The 26,140-nt window shown below is 36.3% G+C and overlaps 1 protein-coding gene and 1 non-coding gene across 3 annotated transcripts; one reads left to right on the forward strand and one right to left on the reverse strand.

Moving 5' to 3' along the window:
* Positions 1-165: 165 nt before the first annotated feature.
* Positions 166-25,267, forward strand: AP5M1 (adaptor related protein complex 5 subunit mu 1). 2 transcript variants are annotated; one of them, XM_019968972.2, is made up of 8 exons: positions 166-502; positions 7,102-7,747; positions 11,096-11,323; positions 11,891-12,030; positions 12,751-12,836; positions 12,927-13,045; positions 16,322-16,418; positions 19,447-25,267. In XM_019968972.2, exons 1-8 carry the CDS (start codon positions 429-431, stop codon positions 19,527-19,529), a joined length of 1,473 nt encoding a protein of 490 aa, XP_019824531.1. In that variant the 5' UTR covers positions 166-428; the 3' UTR covers positions 19,530-25,267. The 2 variants fall into 2 exon arrangements, with proteins under 2 accessions (XP_019824531.1, XP_019824532.1); XM_019968973.2 differs by lacking the exon at positions 16,322-16,418.
* A 447-nt stretch (positions 25,268-25,714) lies between these two features.
* On the reverse strand, positions 25,715-25,846 carry LOC139185496 (small nucleolar RNA SNORA72). Its single transcript, XR_011569078.1, has one exon. It is a non-coding gene; the product is annotated as a small nucleolar RNA SNORA72 (small nucleolar RNA).
* Between the last annotated feature and the right edge of the window lie 294 nt (positions 25,847-26,140).

Genomic DNA, 26,140 nt, shown 5'->3' on the forward strand with positions numbered 1-26,140 from the left:
CGCTCCCATTGTCACCGCCTCGTACGCCGGAAGTGGAGCTGCGCGCGCCCGGGTAGCTGTTGGGAGGGGCCGGCGAGGAGGCGAGCAGCGGGCGAACTGCAGAAAAGCTCCCCGCGCGAGCGAGTGAGGAATTATGATCCTTGCGGGCCACCGTCCCGGAAGTGGACTCGGGAGAAAGAAGGTAGTTGGGCTGATGGAGATAAGTTTATGAGGACTTAAAGTGGGGATTCACGGAACTTTTTGTGGCGTGCGTTGTCCCGGACAGACCCAAAGGTTTTAGTCACTTCACCTGAAGGAGTTAGCTTCTCTGCTGAGCCCAATCTGTTTGCGGTGGAGCAGAAGGTGGCTCTGAAGACGCCTGAGAAAGCCAGTCTGCGCTCTGCCTCCGTGGCCACCTTAGTGATAAGCTGATGCCTTAGTGGCTTATCATGGCCCAGCGGGCAGTGTGGCTTATAAGCCACGAATCAGGAACTCCACTTGGTGGCATTGTCAAATTCTCCAGGTAAATGCAAATCTGTATCTTTAGGCGTGATGGATAGGATGGATGGATAGTGTAGCATAATTTTGTGATGCTGTGCATCCCTGGTCCAACACCTGGGCAAGTTACTTAACCCTTATAACACCTGTTATTAATAAGTGGAGACTGTGATAATTAAATGAGAAATGAGTTGATGCCTGGCACATTTTCTCCTGAATAAAGTGAAGTGAAAATCGCTCAGTCGTGTCCGAGTCTTTGCGAGCCCATGGACTGTAGCCCGCCAGGCCCCTCTGTCCATGGGATTCTCCAGGCAAGAATACTGGAGTGGGTAGCCCGTTCCCTTGTCCAGGGGATCTTCCCAACCCAGGGGTCAAACCCAGGTCTCCGTCTTGCGGGCGGATTCTTTACCAGCTGAGCTACCAGCTAAGCCCTACCATCTTACCAGCCTTACCACCTGCGTAAGATTGGTACCGAGGTGACAAAAGGAAAGGAAACTTTCTGAGCAGTAAATGTTTCAGATTTTTCTACTTTTGTTAATAAAAATCATGTAAGGACATTTTAATTCATTCTTCTGGAAAGTCCCTGCTGAGCAGTATGAGACTGTTACTTTCAGCTTCTTATGTTTAATTCCTAGAAATTCTGTTTACTTCTAAAGTTCCTAATTGTTGAAAATTGAAAAAATACCAAAAAAAAAAATTAAACTGAATTACTTTTTAAAAATGGTGTGAGCCGATCTAGTGCCACTTATATAAAATTTGCCACGTTTTATCAAAATAACTCTGTGAAGAGAGTTACACATACAGTAACTCATTGTAAAGTATGGGCGGCAATTGAGTAACTTGTTTCACCTTTTATTCTTGTAAACATTCATTCTTCTCTGAGACAAGCTCTATAGTGAAGTATTCATAGCTAGCTCTGAATCTAGATTGAGGCTGATAAAGATGAGTGTATTTTAAGTGAAAAGTAGTAGGCAACGTGAATATGAATAATTCCCTTTCCTTCCTAAACAATTTCTGTTATTGGAGACATAGAGACTTGAAGTTTACCATTTTCTCAGGGACACTTGGCTTACATTTGTTGTTGTAGTACCTCAGGAGGTTATTTATAATCTTTAATATGGTTCATCAGCCTTTTTGGTCCATCCTTCCCAGATACTCCTGCTTTAGTTATTTATATATTCCCCTTGGTATCTTTATTTCTGCCATTTGCCTACCTCATATGATTGGTGTTATGCTTTTGTGTGTTCATATATATATATTTTTTTAAATGATATAATTTAACAATACAGGTGTCATTCCCATTTCTTAACATTTGTCAGATTTCTCAGCATTTTTTTTTTTTTTTTGGCTGCACTGCATCTTCCTTGCTGTGTGGGCTTTCTTTAGTCGCAGTGACTGGTAACTACTCTCTAGTTGTGGTGCGCGGGCTTCTCGTTCCAGTAGCTTCTCTTGTTACAGAGCATAGGCTTTAGTAGTTGTGGCTTGCAGGTTCTAGGGCACAGAAGTTGTGGCCCACGGGCTTACTCACTCCACCGCATGTGGGATCTTCCCAGACCAGGAACTGAACCTGTGTCCCCTGCGTTGGCAGGCAGATTCTTAACCACTGGACCAGCAGGGAAGTCCTCTCTGCCCTATTTTTAAGAAATATCCAGGTTACTTTGTGTTCATCTCAAGCATCACTGTCCACCATTTCAGTGATGGAAATGGGATGATTTGGGAGAATGGCATTGAAATATGTATAATATCATATATGAAACGAGTCACCAGTCCAGGTTCGATGCACGATACTGGATGCTTGGGGCTGGTACGCTGGGAGGACCCAGAGGGATGGTATGGGGAGGGAGGAGGGTTCAGGATGGGGAACACATGTATACCTGTGGCGGATTCATTTCGATATATGGCAAAACCAATACAATATTGTAAAGTTAAAAAATAAAATAAAGTTTAAAAAAAAAAGTGTTGAACATAAAAAAAAAAATGTTCTAAACTGTCTAAATTGTAGCCACTGGCCACAGGTAGTTGTTGAATTTTTGAAATGTGGTTATTCTAACTAAGGAACTCAGTTTTTAATTTTGTTTCATTTTAAGTTTAAAAAGCCATGTAAGGCTGGCAGCTACTATACTGGATAGTGCAGATCTAGGCCATTGTTTCTACTTGCTCTGTAGTACTCCATGGTTTCCATCTGCCACATTTTATATATCTCCTTCTCCTGCTGCTGATCTCCCAAATTGCCTCCAACTCAGCTATCAAAACCATGCTGCAGTAAATAACCTCAAACAGTTACATGAGACATATCTATACTGGTTTTGACTACTACCAAATAATTAGCTCCTCAGAATACTTTGACCAGTCTACACTCTCACCATCACTCTCTTTTCTTTTCTAACACTTACTGCACTTTTTGCCAGTATTGGTGTAAAGAATATCTTACTTTCATTTGCATTTCTCTATGGTAGCAATGTGGAGAAGGCAATGGCACCCCACTCCAGTACTCTTGCCTGGAAAATCCCATGGACGGAGGAGCCTGGTAGGCTGCAGTCCATGGGGTCGCTAGAGTCAGACAGACTGAGCGACTCTCACTTTCACTTTTCACTTTCATGCATTGGAGAAGGAAATGGCAACCCACTCCAGTGTTCTTGCCTGGAGAATCCCAGGGACGGGAAGCCTGGTGGGCTGCTGTCTATGGGGTCGCACAGAGTCAGACACGACTGAAGCGACTTAGCAGCAGCAGCAGCAGCATGGTAGCAATGACGATAGTCCTTGGGCTTTCCTTTTCTGTGAATTGCCTATACATATTCTTTGTTTTTTCTTTGAGATTTGCTGGCTTTTTCCTGGTAACTTGTGGGAGTTTTTTCTGTAATCTTGATATTAGTCCTGTCATTTTTAGCTATTACAGACACTTGATCTTAACTTATTATCATTGTCAATGAACTTTTCATTACTTTGGTTAAACGGAAACCCTTAGTTTTGTTACATAGTAGTTAGCCCTTTAGGGGATTTGTTGTAGTCTTTCCCTACCCTTATTGCCCAAATATGTCTTTCTACATTATTTTCTCTTGACTTTGTCATTCTATTTATTATATTTAGGCCTTTAATCCATCTATATAGTCCATCTTTGGATGTGACATTAAGTAGGAATCTTACTTTGTTTTTCTCTGTACTATGGGCCAGTTTTTCTGAATCATCTTCCAAACAATATGTATTTTCTTCGTTGATTTGTGTGCTGTTTTGAGTTTTTTATGTCTTCCATTGGTTTGTCTCAGTTCTATTACTTTCTCTGTTCTTCTGCCAGCACCATACTGTTTTTAAATCTGTGGCTTTGTAGCTTATTTTTATATCTTATAGAGATAAGATTTTTGTACTGCATACAATAACTAGTTTCTTGAAGAAGTTGTGCTTTTTCAGAGTTTTTTCCCACCATTCTCAGAATATTTCAGAACAAAACTTAAGATACGTTTGGGTGGACTTTACAGCATCTCTATGAAGGCAGCAAGTTCAGTTCAGATAATTCATCTGTCACTTGTTTATCTTGTATCACTGAACAAATTAATTAGGTTTTATTTTTTTCTGTTTTCTGACCTCTTGGGCCTAGAGTTGGAGTGAAACAGGTATATGTATTATCCACATATTTGCCAAAGGATAAAGGCCATCACTTAAGATTTGAGAATCCAAATGATTTTTCCTCTAACTACTATTTTCCCCACAACAAAACTTGATTTAGATTCTGGTTTAGAGATTTGCTGTCTGGATAGACAGTAACAGCACCAACTCAAGTCTAGCTTAGGTTGTTATTTTTCCCTATAGTTGTGGGGCCATTTAAAGTTCAAGTCCTACTTCACAAAAACCTTAGAATAAATCTGAAAAGACAGATTGAGTCATCCAACAAAGTATTTATTGAGCACATATTGAGGTATCATATAAGGACCCAGAGTCCCTTGGACTGCAAGGAGATCCAACCAGTCCATTCTGAAGGAGATCAGCCCTGGGATTTCTTTGGAAGGAATGATACTGAAGCTGAAACTCCAGTACTTTGGCCACCTCATGCGAAGAGTTGACTCATTAGAAAAACTCTGATGCTGGGAGGGATTGGGGGCAGGAGGAGAAGGGGACGACAGAGAATGAGATGGCTGGATGGCATCACTGTCTCGATGGACGTGAGTCTCAGTGAACTCCGGGAGTTGGTGATGGACAGGGAGGCCTGGCGTGCTGCAGTTCATGGGGTCGCAAAGAGTCAGATACGACTGAGCGACTGATCTGATCTGATCTGATCTGATAAGGACCCAGGGGGCTTCCCAGGAAGCACTAGTGGTAAAAGAAACCACCTGCCAATGCAGGAGACCTGGGTTCAGTCCCTGGGTGGGTAAGATCCCCTGGAAGAGGGTATGGCAGTCCACTCCAGTATTCTTGCCTGGAGAATCCCATGGACAAAGGAACCTGGTGGCTGCAGTCTGTAGGGTCGCAAAGAGTCGAACACAACTGAAGCGATTTAGCACTACGCATAAGGTCCCAGATTGACTTATTTTTACAATTTTAGTCATGAAATTCTTGCACTTTGAATTTTAAGAGAACACTTAAGAGCTAAAATTACCCTTTCCTCAATCAAGATAGCACATCAAAATGTAAATGAATTAGGTTCACTAATACATGAATAACTTTAAATACATTCTCATTTTTCTTTTTTAAAATTATTTAAACAGCAATTTGTCTCAGTTCTGTTACTTTATCTGTTCTTATGCCAACAACATATTGTATTTATATCTGTGGCTTTGTAGCTTATTTTACTATCTTGAAGAGGTAAGGTTTTTATACTGTGTAGAATAATTAGTTTCTTGAAGAAGTTGTTCTTGTTTTCTTGTTTTCAGAGTTTTTTCCCACCATGCTCAGAATATTTCAAAACTGCAGATATGTTTGGGTGGACATTTCAACATCTCTATGAAGGCCATAAGCTGTATCCAGATAATTCATCTGTCACTTATTTATCCTATACTAATAAAATATTAGTAGTATTAGAGAATTAGTAGAAAAACATTTTGGCTAGGTGTGTTCTTGATCCTTGATCAGAATTGCCTGTATGTTCTTTAGCCATACCTTATTTTACAAATAAGAAAATAGACTTTGGGAAGTTAAGCAATTTATACAAAAGCTGTGCTGTGCTTAGTCTCTCAGTCATGTCCGACTCTGCAACCCCATGGACTGTAGCCTGCTTCTCTCTTCATGGGGATTCTCCAGACAAGAACACGAGTGGGTTGCCATGCTTCCTCCAGGGGATCTTTCCAACTCAGAGATTTAACCAGGTCTCTCACATTGCAGCCAGAGTCTTTACCATCTAAGCCACCAAGGAAGCCCTATACAGAAACCAATAGCAAATAATTGATTTTGTTGTAGACTTTGGAGTGGAGAAATAAGGAATAGGGAAAGTACTTTTTTTTTTAATTAAGAAAATGTGATCTAACATTTTTGTAAATAAGCAAAAAGTATCTCCTGTTTCTCCCAAAAAGGGATGAATTAGTAACTTATTGTTCAGCATAGAGCTTGCAAACCATAAAAGGTTATTCTTATTTTATTCTTTTTGTTACCTCATAGTATCTTCCAAGGCCATATAGATAAACCACTATTATTGAAACGCCCTTACATATTTTTGTACGGCTTGGCAAGAAGACTCAGGGTACTAGTGAATTCCTAATGTGGAGGATTAAATTAAACCACTTTTTTCGATCCTGCTCTACTAAGATGGAATCAGAAAAAATATCCTGTGGTGGGGTGGGAAAAATTTATGAAGGGAATCAAAAGGTACAAACATGGCTATAAAATAAGTAAGTCATAGGGTTGTAATGTACAGCATGGTGACTATAGTTGAATTATACTGCATTGCATATTTGGAAGTTGCTAAGACAGAAAGTCTTAAAAGTTTTCATTATAAGAAAAAAATATGTGTAACTATATAAGGTGACAGATGTTAACTAGACTTACTGCAGTGATTATTTTGCAACATATACAAATATCAAATCATTATGTTGCTTCCCTGAAACTAATATAATGTCATATGTAAATTATACCTCAATTGGAAAAAGAAGGACGGAGGAAGGAAAGATAAAGGGAAGGAAAAACAAGACAAGAAAATCTTCTTTGCAGTCTTATCTGTAACAACAGAAGTGATGTTTCTACCAATGGGAATCCAGATAGATTGTAGTTCCTTAACCCAAGGGAATACTATGCAGCTGTAGCTTCATGAATACTAACTTGGAAAAAAGTAAGTTTCACTGCAAAATGTATCATTGGTTTTTAAAAATGGCAGTGTGTTTATGTTTTAAACATACACATGCCTTGCTTACCAAGTGGGAATCTGAATAGCCAAGAGTCTAGGATTTTGAATTAGAAACAGATATCCTACCTATTTAAAAAGTGAACTAAATTCAATTTTTAAAAATAAAATAGCATTTATCATTTGAGATATATCAAGTACATAAGAGTTTAACATTAATATAATATTTTTTTATTGTGATTTTCATGTGTCAGCGTATGTATTTGTTTATTATTGTGTGTTTTGTTAGTATTTTCCTTGTATTGGTTTTGGACTTCCAATTTTTGCAGGAATTAATTATGTTTTTATTTCCATTGAGGCAGACGGTATCCAACTGTTGAAAAAAGAGCTAAAGTCTTCAATGGAGCAAGTTATGTGCCTGTTCCTGAAGATGGTCCCTTCCTGAAAGCACTGCTTTTTGAACTGAGATTGTTGGATGACGAGAAGGACTTTTTGGAGAGTCGTGATAGCTGCTCACACATCAATAAAACATCCATTTACGGAGTCCCAGTAGGAGGTGAAGAACTCTGGCCAGTTGTTGCTTTTCTGAAGAATGGCATGATATATGCTTGTGTTCCACTGGTTGAACAAACTTTATCCCCTCGTCCACCATTAATTAGCATTAGTGGAATTTCACAAGGCTTTGAACTTCTTTTTGGGGTTCAGGATTTTCTTTCCTCAGGTCAAAAAACTGACAGTGAGCTAAATACCAAATTGAGCCAGTTGTCTGACTTGCTTTTACAAACGTGTCCCTTTGGCACTTTGTTAGATGCCAACTTACAGAATTCATTGGACAGTATTAATTCTGCTTCTGTTACTCACCTACAAAAACAGCCAGCCTGGAAAACTGGAACATACAAAGGAAAACCACAAGTTTCTATTTCTATCACTGAAAAGGTAAACTCCATGCAATATGATAAACAGGAGATAGCAGATACATGGCAGGTCGTTGGAGTTGTCACTTGCAAGGTGAGATTTTCTCTGATACTTGTTTTATCATACCACTTAATATTTATGGAGAAAAGTAAATTTTGCTGACTTTATTTTACATCATAATGTGACATTCTTGATTCTTACCATAAACAGCAATCATTAGATATTATATTCAAGTGAAATTTTCTAATGTTATCTTTTTGCATTCTTTACTAAATATACTATCCATATGCAGTTGACCCTTGAACAGCATGAGATTGAACTGCATGGGTCCACTTATATACAGATTTTTTTCTTTGAATACGTACTACATTCAGTCCCATACTATCTGCGATTGGCTGAATGTACAGTTAAATCCAGAGATGCAGAACCTGGGATACAGACTGCTGACTGTAAAGTTATACATGGATTTTTGACTGCACAGAGGGTCAGCTGCATTGCTGTGTGATGAATTAACCTGTCATCACAACCAATAAACATCTACTATACTTGTAGTTTTTGTAGGTCAGGACTTTAGGGGCAACTTAGCTGGGAACTTCTAATGTGGATGTCTGTCACAGTCAGTATTTCAGCTGGGGCTGCAGTCACCTGAAGGTTTGAGTGGGACTGGAAGTTCTACTTGTGAGGTGACTCAGTCACATGGCTAGCAAGTTGGCCCTTATTGGTAGGAAACCTCAGTTCGTTTCCACATGGACGTCTCAACAGGCTGCTTAAGATTCTCACAACTTAGTGACTTCCCTTTGACCAAACAGACAATTGAGCAGGCAGCCAGCCAGCCACCTGAGGCACAAGTGAAAGCTATTCTTCTTATTACCTAGACTGAAAGGTCACATAGCATCACCTCTACCACTTTCTGTTCACCAGAAGCAGATCACTTTGTCAGCCCACATTCAAGGGAAGTGGAATTAGGCTCCATCTTTTGAAACAGTAATATCAAAGAACTTGTGAAAATATTTTAAAGTCACTATACTTATTTTCCATTTTTTTTAGAGAGAGTGAAATTGATAAATCTTTGACTTAATATCTGAAATCATTTTCAGGGACTCATTTTATTTTTTTTAACCTTTTTATTTAAACAAGTCACTAGGTAAATATAGGGTTCTCTTGTTTAAGGTTAAGTAATAGGAAAAGACAATGAAAATAACAATACAGTTAGCACTGATAATTGCCACATTCAATAATGATCAAAAATAGAAACCCTCCAAAAAATGCATATACATGTATATTAATATTCTGAGGTGTCTTTCTGTTTTCTCCCTTTATTTTCTGCACTAATAAACTTTTTATATATCATATTAATGTTGAGTGAGTGAAAGTCACTCAGTTGTATCTGACTCTTTGCGACCCTATGGACTATACAGTCCATGAAATTTTCCAGGCCAGAATACTGGAGTGGGTAGCCTTTTCCTTCTCCAGGGTATCTTCCCAACCCAGGGAGTGAACCCAGGTCTCCTGCATTGCAAGCAGGTTCTTTACCAGCTGAATCACAAGGGAAGCCGAAGAATACTGGAGTGGGTAGCCTATTCCCTCTCCAGTGGCTCTTCCCAACCCAGGAATCTAACCAGGGACTCCTGCATTGCAGGCAGATTCTCTACCAACTAACTGTCCGGGAAGCCCGTATTAATGTTGAGTAGCTATGTAAAAATCTAATAGATTAAAAGTAGATTTCAGGAACAGAGAATTAAAATGGTCCTGGCAGACAAATTGAGTCTTTATTTTTCTTTTTAACCTTGTGTGCAAGCAAAGTCATTTCAGTTGTGTCCAACTCTGACTCTTTGAGATCCTATGGACCGTAGCCCACCAGGCTCCTCTGTCCATGGGATTCTCCAAACAAGAATACTAGGATGGGTTTCCATGCCCTCTTTCAGGGGATCTTCCCGACCCAGGGATTGAACCTGTGTCTCTTACTTTCCCTGCATTGACAAATGAGTTCTTTACCACTAGCACCACGTTGGAAGCCCCTTTTAACCTTAAAGTGATCTAAAAATGTATGTGTTTCCTTTACACTGTCTTCTATTATGGTCAAAAATACATTCCAGTTACTACTTTTAATGGAAATAATTACCGTAAATGTCTCCAACTTAAGGTGTTTGCAGATTATGTCCTTCACACCTCTTAAAGTTGTTGAATGCACTTTTCTCTTAAGTTCTGTAAAATAAAAGTAGGGAAATTCACTATGTGTTTTTTCATTCTGTGGTAATGAACAGGGAATATGTTATATATAATTTAATATTAATTCATATCATGGTATTTAAATAGGTCTTTGGTAGACTGACCCTAGTTTTTTGCTTCTGGGAATTTTGAACTGGCTTCTATTCTTGGTCTAATACAGATAGATGATCATGATGTTTAGTGTAGGAATGAAGGTTTGTTTACTCAAGTATAAGAGGAACTGAGAGAGTAAGTCTCTGATCCTCTGACAGTCACTAATGACTCTAGCCTAGAGACTAGGATACACAGAGAAGCCAGAGTTAACAGAAAAGCAGCCACATCTGTGTTACAACCCCAAAGCAGGAGTTCATGGAAAAGTCTGAGAAAGTGCTGTGTCTGGCCACCAGTGCCTTAAAACAGAGCTCAGAGTGAGGTCTGTGAAGCTATCATATCTGGTTTCTATGACTTTCCTACTATAATGACTTCCCTTTCCCTTCTATCTCCTAAATCTCTCATGAGTACCTCTCACTAGCAAACTAACCCAGACCACATAGGGAAGAAGATCCTGGGCTTCTCTGCATAACAAAGGTAGGCCACGGAGGTGACAATACAGAATATAAGGCTTCACACAACACATGTAATGAATTGACTAAGAAGAAAAGAGCATTGTTGCTGGCGGGAATAGCACATACAAAAGCGTAGATATAAGATATGGTTTATTCAGGTAAATTCAAGAATCCAGTAAGTCTAGAGCATTACTTGTGGGGTAGAAAATGGTTAAAGAAATAGGTGGGAACCAAACAGCAAAGGCTTTAAAAGTAATATAAAACTGAGGGACAACTATTGAGAGGTTTTGGCATGGGTACAGTAGAATTAGAATTATTTTATTAAGATAGCTCTGGCATTGATGGAGAATCTATTGATTAGAGGAAAGTGAGTCTAGATACACTTAGAGGGCTGTGACAGAAATATTTTTTGTAACAGGAATAGAGAAAAGTAGTTTTTTAAGGATTTTAAATGTAAGCAGAGCGTTCTAGGAAGGCTCTCCTGGTCTCTGGCTTGGGTTTCTGAGAGCCGTAATAGAATCATTATCCAGAACACAGAAAGCAATGAGAATAATTCCTTGAAAGAAAAGTGAGTTAAGCTGTGAAAAGTGCCTCAGATAAATTAAGAAAAGCCTCATCCAGAAGAAGACTTCTTCAAAGCTCTTGGTGATATCTGTTTGTGTTGCAGTGTGATCTAGAGGGAAGCATGCCAAATGTTACCATTAGCTTGAGTCTCCCTACCAATGGATCTCCACTTCAGGATATTCTGGTTCATCCTTGTGTGACATCTCTTGACTCTGCCATTCTGACCTCTAGTAGCATTGATGCAATGGATGATTCTGCATTTAGTGGACCGTACAAATTTCCGCTCACTCCACCGTTAGAGTCATTCAACTTATGCTACTACACTTCCCAGGTAAGCAACCTTGGAGAAGTTGGTACTTTGCTAATCTTTACATCTATGAATTGTGTTGTTAGGAAATCACCATACTTTTGGTCGAAACAAAACCTTTTCATGAGTTACTTACCAGAAGATTCAGATTGTTTCCCCTTAATCAGCTTTTTCATGACTAATTTAAGTGACTGCTGACCTGGGAGGGTGGGGGAGTGAAGATACAAGCAGAGCAGCAGGAACTGTGGGTGTGTGTCAGGGATCAGTATGGCTAGTGCATGTTCTGTGTTGTACGTCATAGAGAACCTGGAGGAGGAGAATCTGGACAAGCAAGAGGAGGAAGAAGAATGTATTACACACCTTTGTAAGGTACCTTTCTGGAAATGGAAAGAGATGGAAGAATCCCTGTCCTTAGAAGGACTGTAGCTCCATCATCTGTTGTCAGAATGACTTAGAGTAACCTAATAGTCATTAAAGACATATGTGTATATAATGACTATATTACTGCACAGCTCTTTCCTCAGTCACTATTGGCATTTTAGACCCATTAACTTGAGAATCATGTAGAAAATGTGTTTGTTTTGTTTCCAGGTCCCTGTTCCACCAATTTTGGGTTTTTATCAAGTGAAAGAGGAAGAAGTACAACTAAAAATAACAGTTAATTTAAAACTTCATGAAAGTGTGAAAAATAGTTTTGAATTCTGTGAAGCTCATATACCTTTTTACAACAGGTAGGAATAAAATTACATGATGCCATGATTTCTGCCTTCCTCAGTACATTGGCACTGCCCTATAATAAAGTTGTCTTGGTTTTTACCTTATTTTTAAGATCTAAAAATTTTGTGTTATTCAAATGTATGTTGATTCTGAACCAAAACAGTTGTAAAAATAATCTCTTTGTTTTTAAATGTCACCATTTTTCTGGTTAAATTTGCTAGTAAATTATAAGCTCCAGCCAGTATAGCTTCCTCGGGGATTATTTTTCTACTGGCTTTATTTCTAGCAATTTCTCTGCACTGTACCTATATTAATAAGTTAAGCCAACGATAAAACCTGGTGAATTAAGTCAATTATAAGATTTTTCCTTACCAGTTCTACTTTTAAATTTGTTCTACAGCATAGTTCTTTTCAAAGGCTACATACTATATAGTAAAAATCATAGTTTTAATGTTATGTAATTCATGTGCCTGTATTAATACATTCTGTATGACTTTGTGGTCATCTTTAGAATTAATAATGAAATGTGTAGCATCACCAAAAAGGTTTATTGTGTTTCCGTGTTTTTTGAGATATGATATTCATTATTTATTCTGCTCTATTCTGCAAACTTAAATGCAGATCTGCTTTATGTTGTCCTTGTATTAAGTGACAGTAGCAAGATTTGACGTATATCTCTTCAAACTTAAATCTGTGATTTTTTGTTTCTATTATCTCCATTTTTTTTTTTAAAGAGGTCCCATCACGCATGTGGAGTACAAAGCTAGTTTTGGCCAGCTTGAAGTATTTCGAGAGAAAAGCTTATTGGTCTGGATTATTGGTAAACTAGGTTTTGTTTTTTTTTCTTTCATTCATTTGCAGTAGAACCTATTTAATTAAAAATAGTTGATTGGTATATTTCTGTTTCTAGGACAGAAGTTTCCCAAATCAATGGAAATTAGTCTTTCTGGAACTATAACTTTTGGAGCCAAGAACCATGAAAAGCAGCCATTTGACCAGATTTGCATCGGAGGTACAGCATATTTAAAGGTAAATATATTTATATGGCTCACTACATTAGAGATCTTGCCTTTGTTTCTGAAATACATGTATCTAATTGATTTTTTTTCGGAGAAGGCAATGGCAACCCACTCCAGTACTCTTGCCTGGAAAATCCCATGGACGGAGGGGCCTGGTGAGCTGCAGTCCATGGGGTCGCTAGGAGTCGGACACGACTGAGTGACTTCACTTTCACTTTTCACTTTCATGCATTGGAGAAGGAAATGGCAACCCACTCCAGTGTTCTTGCCTGGAGAATCCCAGGGACGGGGGAGCCTGGTGGGCTGCCGTCTATGGGATCGCACAGAGTCGGACATGACTGAAGTGACTTAGCAGTAGCAGCAATTGATTTTTAATGTTTTGTAATCCTTTTGGGGGATAGAAATTCTTTTTATCTAAGTCCTCTTCTAGATTTTAGTAAAATTCTATTTATTAGTCACTTTCTATTTCACGTAATACTTAAATATTTTAAGAGGAAAGAATTATGTAAAATTTAGTACACTTCAATTTAACCTCTTTCTACTCAGCTCTTAAGATACCGCACTTGAGATTTGTATACAAAGAATATAAGATACAGTCTTTGTGCTCTATGGATTTTTCAGTAATGCTTGTCAGTAATTAATCAGGACTACCTGCTTTTGGACTTTCAAAAAAAGACTAAGCTCTTCCAACCAAAGTGGTCAAGGAAAGCTTTGTAGTAGTGATGAACTGTAAGGAAAACGCTGAGGCCCAGATAAGCATGAATATGAAGCCTTGAAGATGGAACTAACATTTGTATAGGTAAAGACATGGTTTAATCATGGGAATGAAGGATACCTAGGCATATTTAGGAACCCGCGCTAGAAACAGTAGTTACATAGAAAGCTAGATAAGTGATTTAGGTCTGGACTGTAGAGGGTTTGAATCTGGCTTTCACTGTTTGTTAGAAAATGTTATACTTTTTTTGAGTATGGGAGTGCTCCTTCAGAAAGTGGTACTTTATGAGGATCAGCCTGAAATGGATGTGAAGAAGATGAGAGAGGATAAAAGCTAGAGACAAAGAAACTTTTTTAGTATTTCAGATGAAAGTTGATAAATAAATGATGCTGAGCTAGTATAGTGTCACAGAAAGAGAAAAAAAGGGAAAAAAAAGAATAGAGCTGTGATAAGGGTAAATCCTTTAATCTCACTAATTAAGTAGAAAGATAAGAAATAGTTTTAAGTCAAAGATGGTGTCATTAAAAACAATTATGACTTAAACTAGGGGCTTCCCAAGTGGCTCAAAGGTAAAGGATCTGTCTGACTAGTGCAGGAGACACAAGAGACATGTGTTTGATCCCTGGGCTGAGAAGCACCCCTGGAAGAGGAAATGGCAACATACTCCAGTATTCTTGCCTGGGAAATCCCATGGACAAAGGAGCCTGGCAGGCTACAGTCCATGAGGTCACAAAAGAGTCGGACACAACTGAGTGACTAAACAAAAACAAACCAGACTTGAAGCTCCCAGAAAGCAGAGACCATGTGAATCTCATGCATTATTTTATTCTGAGCATCTAGTTTAGTACCTCACACATAAATATTTGAAGAATGGATAAACGTGCTTAGAAGAAAGCTCTATTTCTTAGAAGAAATACAGAGAAAGTTGAGAGGGAGTGGGCTTCATATCACATTGTTGCAGGTAATAGCAATTTATACCAAGGTGGGTGTCTAATAGGGGCTAAAAAATCTGAAGTTGATTCTTAAAAGAAAGCTCAGCTGTTCATAGGATCTAGGAGTTATCCACGGAAAAGAAATAGTTGAGGCAGTAGAAATGAATAAGGTCAGAAAAAGATAAGAGAAAATAGGAAGATTCAGGAGAATTAGTGAAGGAAAGTGAAAAGGTGATCAGAAAGGTAGCGGGAAAATCTAAATAGAATAGTATCAAAGAAGATAGACTGGAATCTATACATAAAAGTGACTAGGGGAAATAGTAGTGAAATCAGAAGTACACTGATGGTATTTCTTCTGTATTGACTTCAACTGTATCCACAAGGTTTGTTTCAATGATTATTAAAAAAATTCCCACTTCTGTATGTTTTTCAGAAAAAAGTGGGATGTTAACTATCTTATATGTTTTTTCAAAGGTAGGGACTATAACTTTTCTATTCATTTTCATCACCTAACCAGTTACAGTGTCATAGAAAGCATGTAATAGATATTTGTGTTCACTGAATAGATTTATTTTTTATAATATCTAGTTTTGTGGAAATCTGCCTTGTCATAACTTCCAGCATCCAGAATTTTGCCAAACAAGGAAGCCATAGCTCTTTACTGTTAGATAATTTGAGTGGCAATAGGGAAAAAAATTGCTGAGGAGACCTGAAAATTACATCTCTGCATGTGATCAGTTAGTTTGACAATCAAAAGAAGAAAGACAGGAAATGAGAGAAATATTCAGGAAAAGAAGAAGAAAGAAAAAAGTATAGAAAAACTATCGGGCTATTGCAAATTCAAAAGCTTTTAGCAGCAAAGATGAGGAGAATCACAACAAAAGGAGGCTGGTCTGTGATAGACCTTTCGTAGTTTATGTGGCTATGACTATGCCTTCAGCGAAGGTACTAATGGCCCTCTCTGTTATAGCACAATATATTAACTGGCATTTATACTAATGACACTACATGATCAATTAAATTCAGGAATTTACATTCATTCATTACATTCGTTGATTACATTTTAGAAAAGTTCTACATAAGTTAAATCTTAGTTTTCTGAAAAATTAAGTAGAGCATTTTATTCCCTCCAAAACCAGATAAACTGGTGTTCCCTTTTTAGTAATTACATGCTTGTGTTTTGCTAAAAGGTGTGTAAAAGTATTATGGTCTGAACTATATCACAATCACCTAGTCTTAGAGACAGAAGAGAACGTACAGAACAGCAGACCGCAGGGAGGGGCCAGCAACATCTGTAATCAGTCAGCTCTGAGCACAAATGTCCGTTCTACTACCTGTTTCCACCTCTGAACCTCGGTTCCCTTGTTTGCAGAATACAGATAACTTGCCGTGTAGATTAGACTGTACATTAGTGACGGGCCTGGTATGTGTTAAGCACTTTGTAACGGCAGCCTTACAAAGAAATGACTCTAATGCTAAAGGGAAAGATTGTGTACACATGCACACATTAACAATATTATTTGTGATTTTTGTGAATTGTGTGAAATAAATTCCTAAAATTGTGTCAAGGGAAAAAAATGTGACCATCATTTTTACCAAATAATCACCTTAACTTGGTACATTTCTCTTCTGGTTCTAGCTTCATTTTAGGATCTTAGATTACACACTCACTGGATGTTATGTGGATCAGCATTCAGTTCAAGTTTTTGCATCAGGAAAACCAAAAATAAGTACATGTAAGTTGCACAGCTTCAAGCCAACTTGAGGGAATTAAAATGGTGTTATGTTATTATTAACTAAGATAAAATTAAAATGTGAAAGAAAAAGATAAAATAATCCCAATTTATAAGAATTCTGGCCTAATCCATCCTGTGTTAATCGGTTATGTACATTGCCCTCTGCCTTCTCCTATTTATAAAGTGGTCTGAATGAGCAAGGATTGACATAGAGGTGGGCTCTAGTCTAAAGTTGAATTTGCTTTGCTCAGTTTATAATATACTCTTTGACTCTTCGGCAAGTTAGTGAACTTCTTAAAGTTATAATTTCCTCATGTATAAATTGGAATTAGTAGTAGTATTTATTTCAGGATTGTTATGAGATGTAAATAAAATTTATTTATATTGATCAAGCACTCAACATAATATTTAGCATGTAGCATGGATTCAATAAATGTTAAGTGTGAATATTAAAATTTAAAATATTTTTAGCCAGTGCCACAGTCAGTGACCATTACTTAGTACCCTGCTTTACCAAAAGGAGACCAATAGAAAGTTTCCTGCCTTTAGTGAGTTTGTTAGTGTTTCATATATATATGTATGTGTTTCATATGTATACAGTGTTTTATGTATATAAACACATATGTGAAAATATAGGTAGAGGAAACAGCAATTTAATTAAAATTATTGAATTAAAACTTTAATTCGGATCAAATACAGACATATGGCATAAAACAAGTAGTTAGAATGAGGGTAGAGTTAGCTGAACATAAGTAGAAACCTTTTTGCCTCATATGTTAAGAATAAAACTATCATATTTAGATACTGCTAAGTCACTTCAGTCGTGTCCGACTCTGTGCGACCCCATAGATGGCAGCCCACCAGGCTCCCCCGTCCCTGGGATTCTCCAGGCAAGAACACTGGAGTGGTTTGCCATTTCCTTCTCCAATGCATGAAAGTGAAAAGTGAAAGTGAAGTCACTCAGTCGTGTCCAACTCCTAGGGACCCCATGGACTGCAGCCTACCAGGCTCCTCCATCCATGGGATTTTCCAGGCAAGAGTCCTGGAGTGGGGTGCCATTGCCTTCTCCAATATTTAGATAAGTATATCTAAATCATCAGGGCTTCTCTGGTGATTCAGTGGTAAATAGTCTACCTGCCAATGCAGGAGATGTGGGTTCAATCCCTGGGTTCAAATGATAGCCTGGAGAGGGGAATGGCATCCCACTCTAGTATTCTTGTCTGGAAAACCACATGGACAGAGGAACCTGGCGGGCTACAGGCCATGGGGTCACAAAGAGTTGGACCCAACTTAGCAGCTGAAAAACAACAATCTTAAACTAAGGGTTAGGGTCCTTAAAGTAGGAAAGATAGGACAAGATTTGTAATTTGAAAGTTTCAAAAGATTATAGAACTCAGAACTACTGAATTCTAGGAAATTACTTTTGAATGGCAGTAATAGATTCTATGAGGTATAACCAGAATAAGCCATATTCTTTACTGCCATAGGTTTTCCCTATGCTTTCTCCTATATCATTTTTTTTTAAGAAATTCATACATATGAAAGAATCTTCATAATGCTTTTTAAAAAACTTTTTATGAAGGCACAGTATAGTTGTTAGCTTGGACAAACCAGAAGTATTGTATAAATGTAAATAGATGAGTGTTTCTGTGGGAAATATGTTGTCTCTTTAGATAAAATCTAAAGTATTGTAAGTATATTGTTAATATTACTAAACATTGTAGTAATTTTCAGAGAGCATAATACAGAATGGAATGTTTCAGTAATATACCTGCTTCTTAATATATGAATGAAAGAGGTCATTTTAAATGGATAATTATAACCAATCTCTTATTTCCTTCTTCTTTTAGTTTCAAAATATAGCTATCACTTTGTGCAACTATGTGGAAAACTTTATTTTGCCATCATCTTGACAAGAAAATCTATATTCATAATATACAACTTAGTTCTGATAATACTTTAATAATGCTAATGATGGCAATTTAAATAATAATAACTAATCTTTATTGCTTACTATGTGCCAGGCACAGTTCTGAATACAGGCTGACTCATTAAATCCTTAGAATGCCCTATGTAAGTGTTATCTCCATTTGATAGATGAGGATGCTGATGGAACAGAGAGATTAGGATCACATAGCTAGTAAGTGGCGGAACTGGAACTCAAATCCAAGCAGTCGGTCATTGGAGCCTGACCACCTAACCAATATGCTTTTGCCTCTCAGTGTTACTAGATTCTCAAACTGAAGTAACAGTGAAAAAAGGCAACAAGGTAATGATCGTTGTTTTTGTTCGGTCACCCAGTTGTATCCAACTCTTTGTGACCCCATGGACAGCAGCACGCCAGTATTATACACCTATCCTTTTCATTATGAAGAAGATGCATGAAGAGGTATTGTAGAAAAGGCAGGATTGGATAAATAGAGATGTATGGAATAAGAATTTACATGTGTCTAGCTCCAAACGAGCATTATCTCAGTTTTATGTGTCAAAAAACTTTAATTCAGAGTTGTCATTTGTTCAAAACTATTAAAACAGAAACCTTAAATCTGATTAGAACTATAAGAAACCACTAAAGCAACCTTTTTAAAACATTACTAGAAAGTTGAGTATGTATTTCTATCTATGAAACTTTGAATGCGTAAAGAATAGCAAGAATAGAATCAGAACTGTGATGAAGAGGTGACAGAAGGGAAACCAGTGAACGTATTTTTAATGTTTTTGTAGCTGAAGTAATGGTCTATGAGAAACAGAATTTAGGGAAGATGTGATAAAAAAATTAGCAGGTTTAGCACGAAGGATATTGGCATAAATTTGGCATATATAGGCTAAAAGATGGATTATTCATGTATTTAATAAACCCATACTTTTAAAGTGGTAGAAGTTATAATAATGCCTTGATGAAAATTGAATTGAAATGACTGTCTCAAAGAATTTCCTCCCTTGAAATAATTGTGTTCCAAAATTTTAAATACCATGACTTTGCTTTCTCATTGAATTTTTGTTAATATAATCTTATCTTTTTTTTTAGACCGGAAGCTAATTTCTTCTGACTATTACATCTGGAATTCTAAAGCTCCTGCTCCAGTAACATATGGATCATTATTACTGTAATTGTCTCATGTTTAAATGGGATTTATACACTAGTAACAATTTAAATCATAGTCTTTTATTTTTAATGTATATACACATAACCTGTAATTGAAAATCATTTATTTAATGATAAAATATTCTTGTTCAATGTTTTTAGTTTGATTTAGTTTGAAAGAACATTTTAAAAACTAATGTATCCAGTTTTTTTACCCTTGATTTTACTTAAGTATGATTCAGAGCATAAAATCTAGTGATTGACTTTCAGCTTATTTTAGACTAGTCTTGACTTTCCTTGCTATACATGCTTCTTCCTGCCCTTCCTGCCACGTGCGTCTTCCTGTGGCAGACATGGCTAATCAATCACAGCCGTCTTTCTCCATTGGGATTCCTGGATTTGGAATCAGGCTCCTTCACAATCCAGAGCTGCAGGCTGCCACTCCCAATGGATTGTAGATGACATGTAAAATAAAACTATTTGCTCTTGCAAACCTGAGTACTAAGTGCTAGTACAATGCTTTGTTACAGAATACCAGAGACCAATTAGAAACAACTGTAAATCTCTTGAGAAAATAGCCAGTGAAAATGAAGGAAAATCGTTTAAATAGTAACATGTTTTTTAATAAGAACTATCCTACTGACTAATAAAGAATCTGCATAATTCTATTTACAGTGCTTATCTCTGTTCTAGAGTTACTTTTCAAGCAAACTTATTAAGCTGCAACAGTAACATTTTGTTTAGGATGTCAGTAAACACATTAAGAGGGGTGGGATACCTTCTGAAGATGAGCATAGTATTTTGTGATTACTGAATATCTGCAGCCAAATTTGTAAAGATAAATTTAGATATAGTATTGGTTTTTTTCTGTTTTATTATAATTCATTAATGGATGCATTCAGGTTAAAATTCAAAAGCTATTTTATGGGTGTAGAGTATCACTTAATCTTATTTCAGTTTCATGTAGCACATTTTCTTTACATTTGTCACTCTTGTTTCCTTATTGGCATGCTCTGGGTTTCTTTAGGAGCCATCCAGTCATACTCTATTCTCTACCTATTTTTACAATTATATATCACATTCTATTTTCATAGTAGCTCATTGTCAAGTTGGACTTTAAAGGAAAGATGAAATGCAAGAAAAGATGAAATCTCAAGTTCCTCAAAACTTATTCCATGTCAAGTTTATTTTTACAGAAGAGTTATAAAAAATATGCATCACAAATTAATATTCAGTTAAATTGTATCTTGGTTTCTTTTTTATGAGTCTCTTAAAGAAAAGCTTAGAAAAAGCGGCGAACTTCGTGAAAGAAAGCTATGATACTTTGAAATGAGATTGCATATTAATTTGGGATTTTAAATATGATTTTTAAAATTAAGGTCAGTCCTACTCATTATAAATTCCTTTTCTGCAAAGCATTATGGCATAATGTTCTATGTTCAGAATTATCCCAAGTAATAAAAATGGAGTAAATTCCAGACCAGGACTTTAGCTTGTTATTCTAGGCTCATCACAGATAATCAGTAGTAAAAAAACTTTCCTTTTGAAAGAAGAAATCATTCTCCTTAAGTTTTTTTTACTCTCTTAAACTCAAGAGAAGTTTAACATTTCACTTATATTAATGGAGCTATTTGTACATCTTGATTGTATAAATATTTATCCAAGTACACTAAAACAGGGAAGAGGCATTTCTCTAGTGAGTGGGCTGGGATTCCATATAATAAACCCCTAGGTAAGCAGTCAGAAAAACCAGTGAATCTTTGCTCTGACATTTCTAGAAACCTGAGGAAAATCTAAGAAGTACTGGAGAAGTATAGGGACGATGGGGAACCTGATGCCATCTGTTGCCATTCCATTCTAACATACCGCTACAGAACTTAAACTAACTCATGTTTTCATCCTGTTGAGATCAGCTGGGCACACTGTGATGCTTTTGATTTTGTCTAGAAACCTGTCACTTCAGGATAATTTCTGAAGACAAAGTCTGTTTCCCGTTTGGTAGGTGACCTGTTTAATGTTTTCTCTGTGTCTGGGAACTCCTTAGTGTAATTAGCGACCTTTGAACTCCACAACTAATCCTGAGCTATTTTGTATTCCTTACTCATCTTTAAGGCTGGACCTTTCTTTTCTTCAGAGTCCGCTGCCACAATTAAAGAAGAAACAGCTGCATTTCAAAGGGATTCCGATTCCAGAAGCTTAATCGTGATTGACATGTTCTTATTCTAAGCTATAAGACACTCTTAAGAGTCCTTTCTTGGGTTAAAACTTCAATCATTTTCTAAAAAATTATCCCACTATGGATTTTATTCATTTTCTTTGATAACTATTCTTTGCATTTTTTAACTTGAAAGATGCTGTGCATTTGCACTGAATATGAGCACCTACTTCCAGTTAAAGATTTGGATGGTGTCAGACCTACTCCAGAGGCAGAATTGCTAAATTCCCTTTTAGTGCCAAAATATGATTATGAAATCTGATGTCTATCATATGGGTGATTATTCTTCAGTAGACCCAAAATGTACAAAAAGTGTTAAATTTCTGAAAATGTACTCCAGAAAAGATAGTTCATGATTTTGATAAAACTCTTTATTTCTTTATTTTTTATAAACAGTATTTTTTAAACTTTTTAAAGTCAGCAGTACCCTTACAGTGTCAGTCCCCTTACAGTGGTGGGCAATTTTTACCTTTTACTTTTTAAATACTTAATTCAAATGTCAGGTTTGAAGAAAATAACCTGTCAGGAATTCTTAAATTATTTGTTTAAAAAAATTTTAATAAAACAGTCTTATAAAATTAATTTATTCACACTAACAGTATTTCTAGTGAGTTTAAACTAGTTTTATACATCATATGGTTTAAGGTGTTTCAAAGCACAATTTTATACATAGAACAACTGCTAGTATTTTTCTTCTAGTTTTTATTGTAGTATTTCAGAGTTCTTTATAGACATTCATGGACTCTGCACCACCCCTGGGAGGTAGGTAGGTCGAGTTATCATCCAGAGTCTCTGCTGGGACCGCTGCCACAGCACAATGGTTGTTTCTAAGACAAAGGTCAGAAAAGGGATGTTAATAAACAGTCCTCAGGTTTAAGGGACTTTTTTAGGATTACATCTTAAATTCCAACAAATCAGATTTAGGAGTTACTGAAAGTGAAATTGATCCATCCCTCATCCAAACTTTGCAATACTTTCCTGTTCTGACATCATTTAGATAGTTAGCTGTATTATCAGATTAGAAACCATTGTACCAGCCTGCTGAAAGGAAAAGGAGGCAAAAAGCTAAACATGGGATGAATTCTGAACCTTTTAACCTGGCTGAAGTACGTTGGTCCCTGTTATGCAAATACCTTCAATCCTCTGCTAAGTTCAGTGGAAATAATTTTCTTGAATGACAGGTTTATTCAGCAAGGATTCAGTTGGTGATTAATCCCCCTTTGATCTAGGGTATTTCACTTAACTACCAGTTACCTCGTTCTGACAAAGTGCAACTGAGATTAGGGAGATCACTAGAACACTACCAGGGTGTGCATTTATTCTCCATAACCTTTTAAAGCAAGGGCCAAGAATGCAATTTATTTTCAGTATTTGAAGATGTAAAAGTCCTGCCTGCTAAGTTAGAAAGTCAATTGAATACCAAATGAAGTTTATTTCTTACGTAATAGAACAAACGTTTCTTTTTACTTTGCCCAACAATGATTTTAGGAAACTTAGGCTTTGAAGTAACAAAGACTACATTCTAAGTATATCTTCTAGTTTTGTTTCATATACTAGAGTGTATATATATTGACCCTGAGATAACCCAAAAATCAAAGCTGCGGCTTAGGCTGAGAGAAATGCTTCTATTTTATGAAACTGCACAGTTTCTCCCCATCCGCCCCCATTAAAAACTGTCATGGAATGTGGTAAATCCAATTGGGGAAAACACGTCACAATATACAATTACTCATCTTAAGACTTCTGATTTCAGAGCTTTATTTAACTTTGTCCTTTCTTGAGGAAAAAGCTTATTATGTTCCCATCATGAATCAGATCTTTTTCATAAAGATACCATTACAAAAATACTTCAAACTCATTATTTTAAATTTATCAAAATAACTTTTCCACAGTATTGTTTACTATTTTACTAATTTTTCTGCCTTTTTCTTGCTTAACTGGGTACCCTTCTTCCATAACTCTAATCTTTGAAATATTCTATGAAAATGTGTACAATATTTGAAGGATAAACTTGTAAGATGTTTCATGCTAGATTTCTCAAGGAATTCACTTTGTAAAACTATTATCAATATCGGTGTCAATGTTTACCTTGCCAGATGTCAAATTTGGAGATTTATTTCTCGAGTATATTTTGAGAACCTTAAAAGTAGAAACACTGATGTATAACAAAATTTGTTTTTAAATGGTAAATTCTTAATGACTAGTGTTATTACTATAGACAAAGCTTTTTTAAATGCTTTATAGTTGTTCATTATTCTAGTATCAATTTGTAGGTTATATATTTGGATAATTTTCTTATACATCTTTTTGGCTCAGACTTTTATGATCCAATTTCTTTTTTTTAAATTTATTTATTTTAATTGGAAGCTAATTACTTTACACTGTTGTAGTGGTTTTGCCATACATTGACATGAATCAGCCATGGGTGTACATGTGTTCCCCATCCTGAACCCCCTTCCCACCTCCCTCCCTATCCCGTCCCTCAGGGTCATCCCAGTGCACTAGCCCTGAGCACCCTGTCTCATGCATCGAACCTGGACTGGCAATCTGTTTCACATATGATAATATACATGTTTTAATGATATTCTCTCGAATATAAGCAATATTGAAATGCTCTTTTCTATTTAAAATGAAAAAAGTACCCAAAGACTGAATAAGGTGATAGATAGAATCAGAAAATTGAAACTATATATCAGACAAGGGTGATCCAATTTCTAAATAGAAACAGTGACTCAAATAAGGGCATATCTAACTTATGTTGGTGCCAAATGAGCATCTCTAATTTGAATTTAATAACTAAACTTTCGGAATATCTTTTAATAGCAAGTTACTTAATCATGGTAAAACTGAGGATCATAAAAAATATAAGATAGAAGGTGGGATCCCTGACCATGTTGCTAAGAAACTACAATAGTATTTTTAATAATTATACAGTAAGTTTTTAGTTAACATTGTAGTATATTTTGAAATATGCTATCAGAAAAAAAAATATAAAACATAGATGTTTATGTGCATGTGTTTATATAATTATATGTTAGTGTGTCCAACTTGGGAGGTTTCCCTATGAAATATTTCATTAACATGTCAGGAAGAAGAATATTCGAAGTCAAATATTCAAATATCTTGATCTAACCACACTTAGTAGTAATGAAGAGAAGCAGAAAATGAGTATTGCCAAAGAAACTCGTGAGGTTACTTTTATAAAATGGTTAAAACTAGTATGAGTTGAAAGTTTCTCAACCATTATTATCAACAGCTGTTTTATGGATATGATAACATTATTGTCTATATATAGCTTGGAGCAGTGGAATGCCTTATCTGTATTACTAGTTTACTGCTTTGAAAGCAGATTATTCTGAGGTCCAGATTGACTTTTCTCAGGCCTTGGCCAATCTGTGTAATTGATGGCAGTATAGTGTTTAATATTTGATGCACAGCATTTATAGATGGACAGATGCTCTGGAATGGAAACCACCTGCTAAATTGTTTTTCCGGTAGGACATGTGAAAATTTGTATATCTTAATATTCCATTAAACATTTAAAATGAAGCTATGTTTTGTTTAAATGTCTTCTTTTTAAATGATGGTTTCTGTAGGAAAAAAACATTGTTTAGTTAACACACTACTAATAAATAAAAATGAAAACTCTTAAATTTTTTAGTTTTTCTTTCAAGGGACTTGAGTGCCCTCTACAGGTTATAGAGATACCAATGACTGTAATAAAAAAAAAAAAAAGCTCCAACCAGTTTTACTAAAGGAAAACTGTTGATTTACTTTTCATCAATTTGTTCCAGTCTTCTAATGATATCAGAATCACCTAGAAAATAAAGCACAATAATTTTTCAGTTCATTTAATGGTAACTGCTAATCATCAAAACTAGCAATGGTTATCTTCAAAAGCTATCACACTAGCTGTGCTGCCGTTTCTCAGTGTTGATCAGATACCTAGAGTCACAGACACTTCTCATACAAGATGCAACATATAAATCGGACTTGGTTTATCACCAGCATTTATAAAACGAGACCTAGGTAAAGAACTAGATCTGGGGACACATGCACGGTCCTAACATAGTGAACATTTGGCCTGCCCTAATTATCGCAAAATCAGAACAGTGAGAATATTTGCAGTGACTGTATTTTTAAACTCTGTGGTTTTTCCCTCTTAGAAGCAAAGCCTATGTGATCTATTTTATTCATATTGTTAACTTTGTTAATTTGCCAGTGATTGAAGTAAGGGTTTTTTTTTTGCCAGTTTTATAGTTCAGTGTGAAGAATATAATGTTAATACCATTGAATTTCCAAATCACTTCGCTGGCTTTTTTTTTTTTGGTGGAACTCTTTAAATGTTAGAACTATAGTAATACACTTTCTCTTATAGAAAGCAGATTGGGGAAATATTCAGCTATTTTGAAATTTATTGAA

This window comes from Bos indicus, chromosome 10 (assembly GCF_029378745.1).
Source record: "Bos indicus isolate NIAB-ARS_2022 breed Sahiwal x Tharparkar chromosome 10, NIAB-ARS_B.indTharparkar_mat_pri_1.0, whole genome shotgun sequence".
NCBI lineage: Eukaryota > Metazoa > Chordata > Mammalia > Artiodactyla > Bovidae > Bos > Bos indicus.

What these genes read in the sequence shown, in the direction of transcription:
- AP5M1 (XM_019968972.2), top strand. Translation starts at nt 429, where the DNA reads ATGGCCCAGCGGGCAGTGTGGCTTATAAGCCACGAATCAGGAACTCCA. An exon ending in TTGGAGTTGTCACTTGCAAG is followed by an intron (nt 7,748 to 11,095) that starts GTGAGATTTTCT and finishes TTTGTGTTGCAG; the next exon opens with TGTGATCTAGAGGGAAGCAT. An exon ending in AAAACCAAAAATAAGTACAT is followed by an intron (nt 16,419 to 19,446) that starts GTAAGTTGCACA and finishes CTTTTTTTTTAG; the next exon opens with ACCGGAAGCTAATTTCTTCT.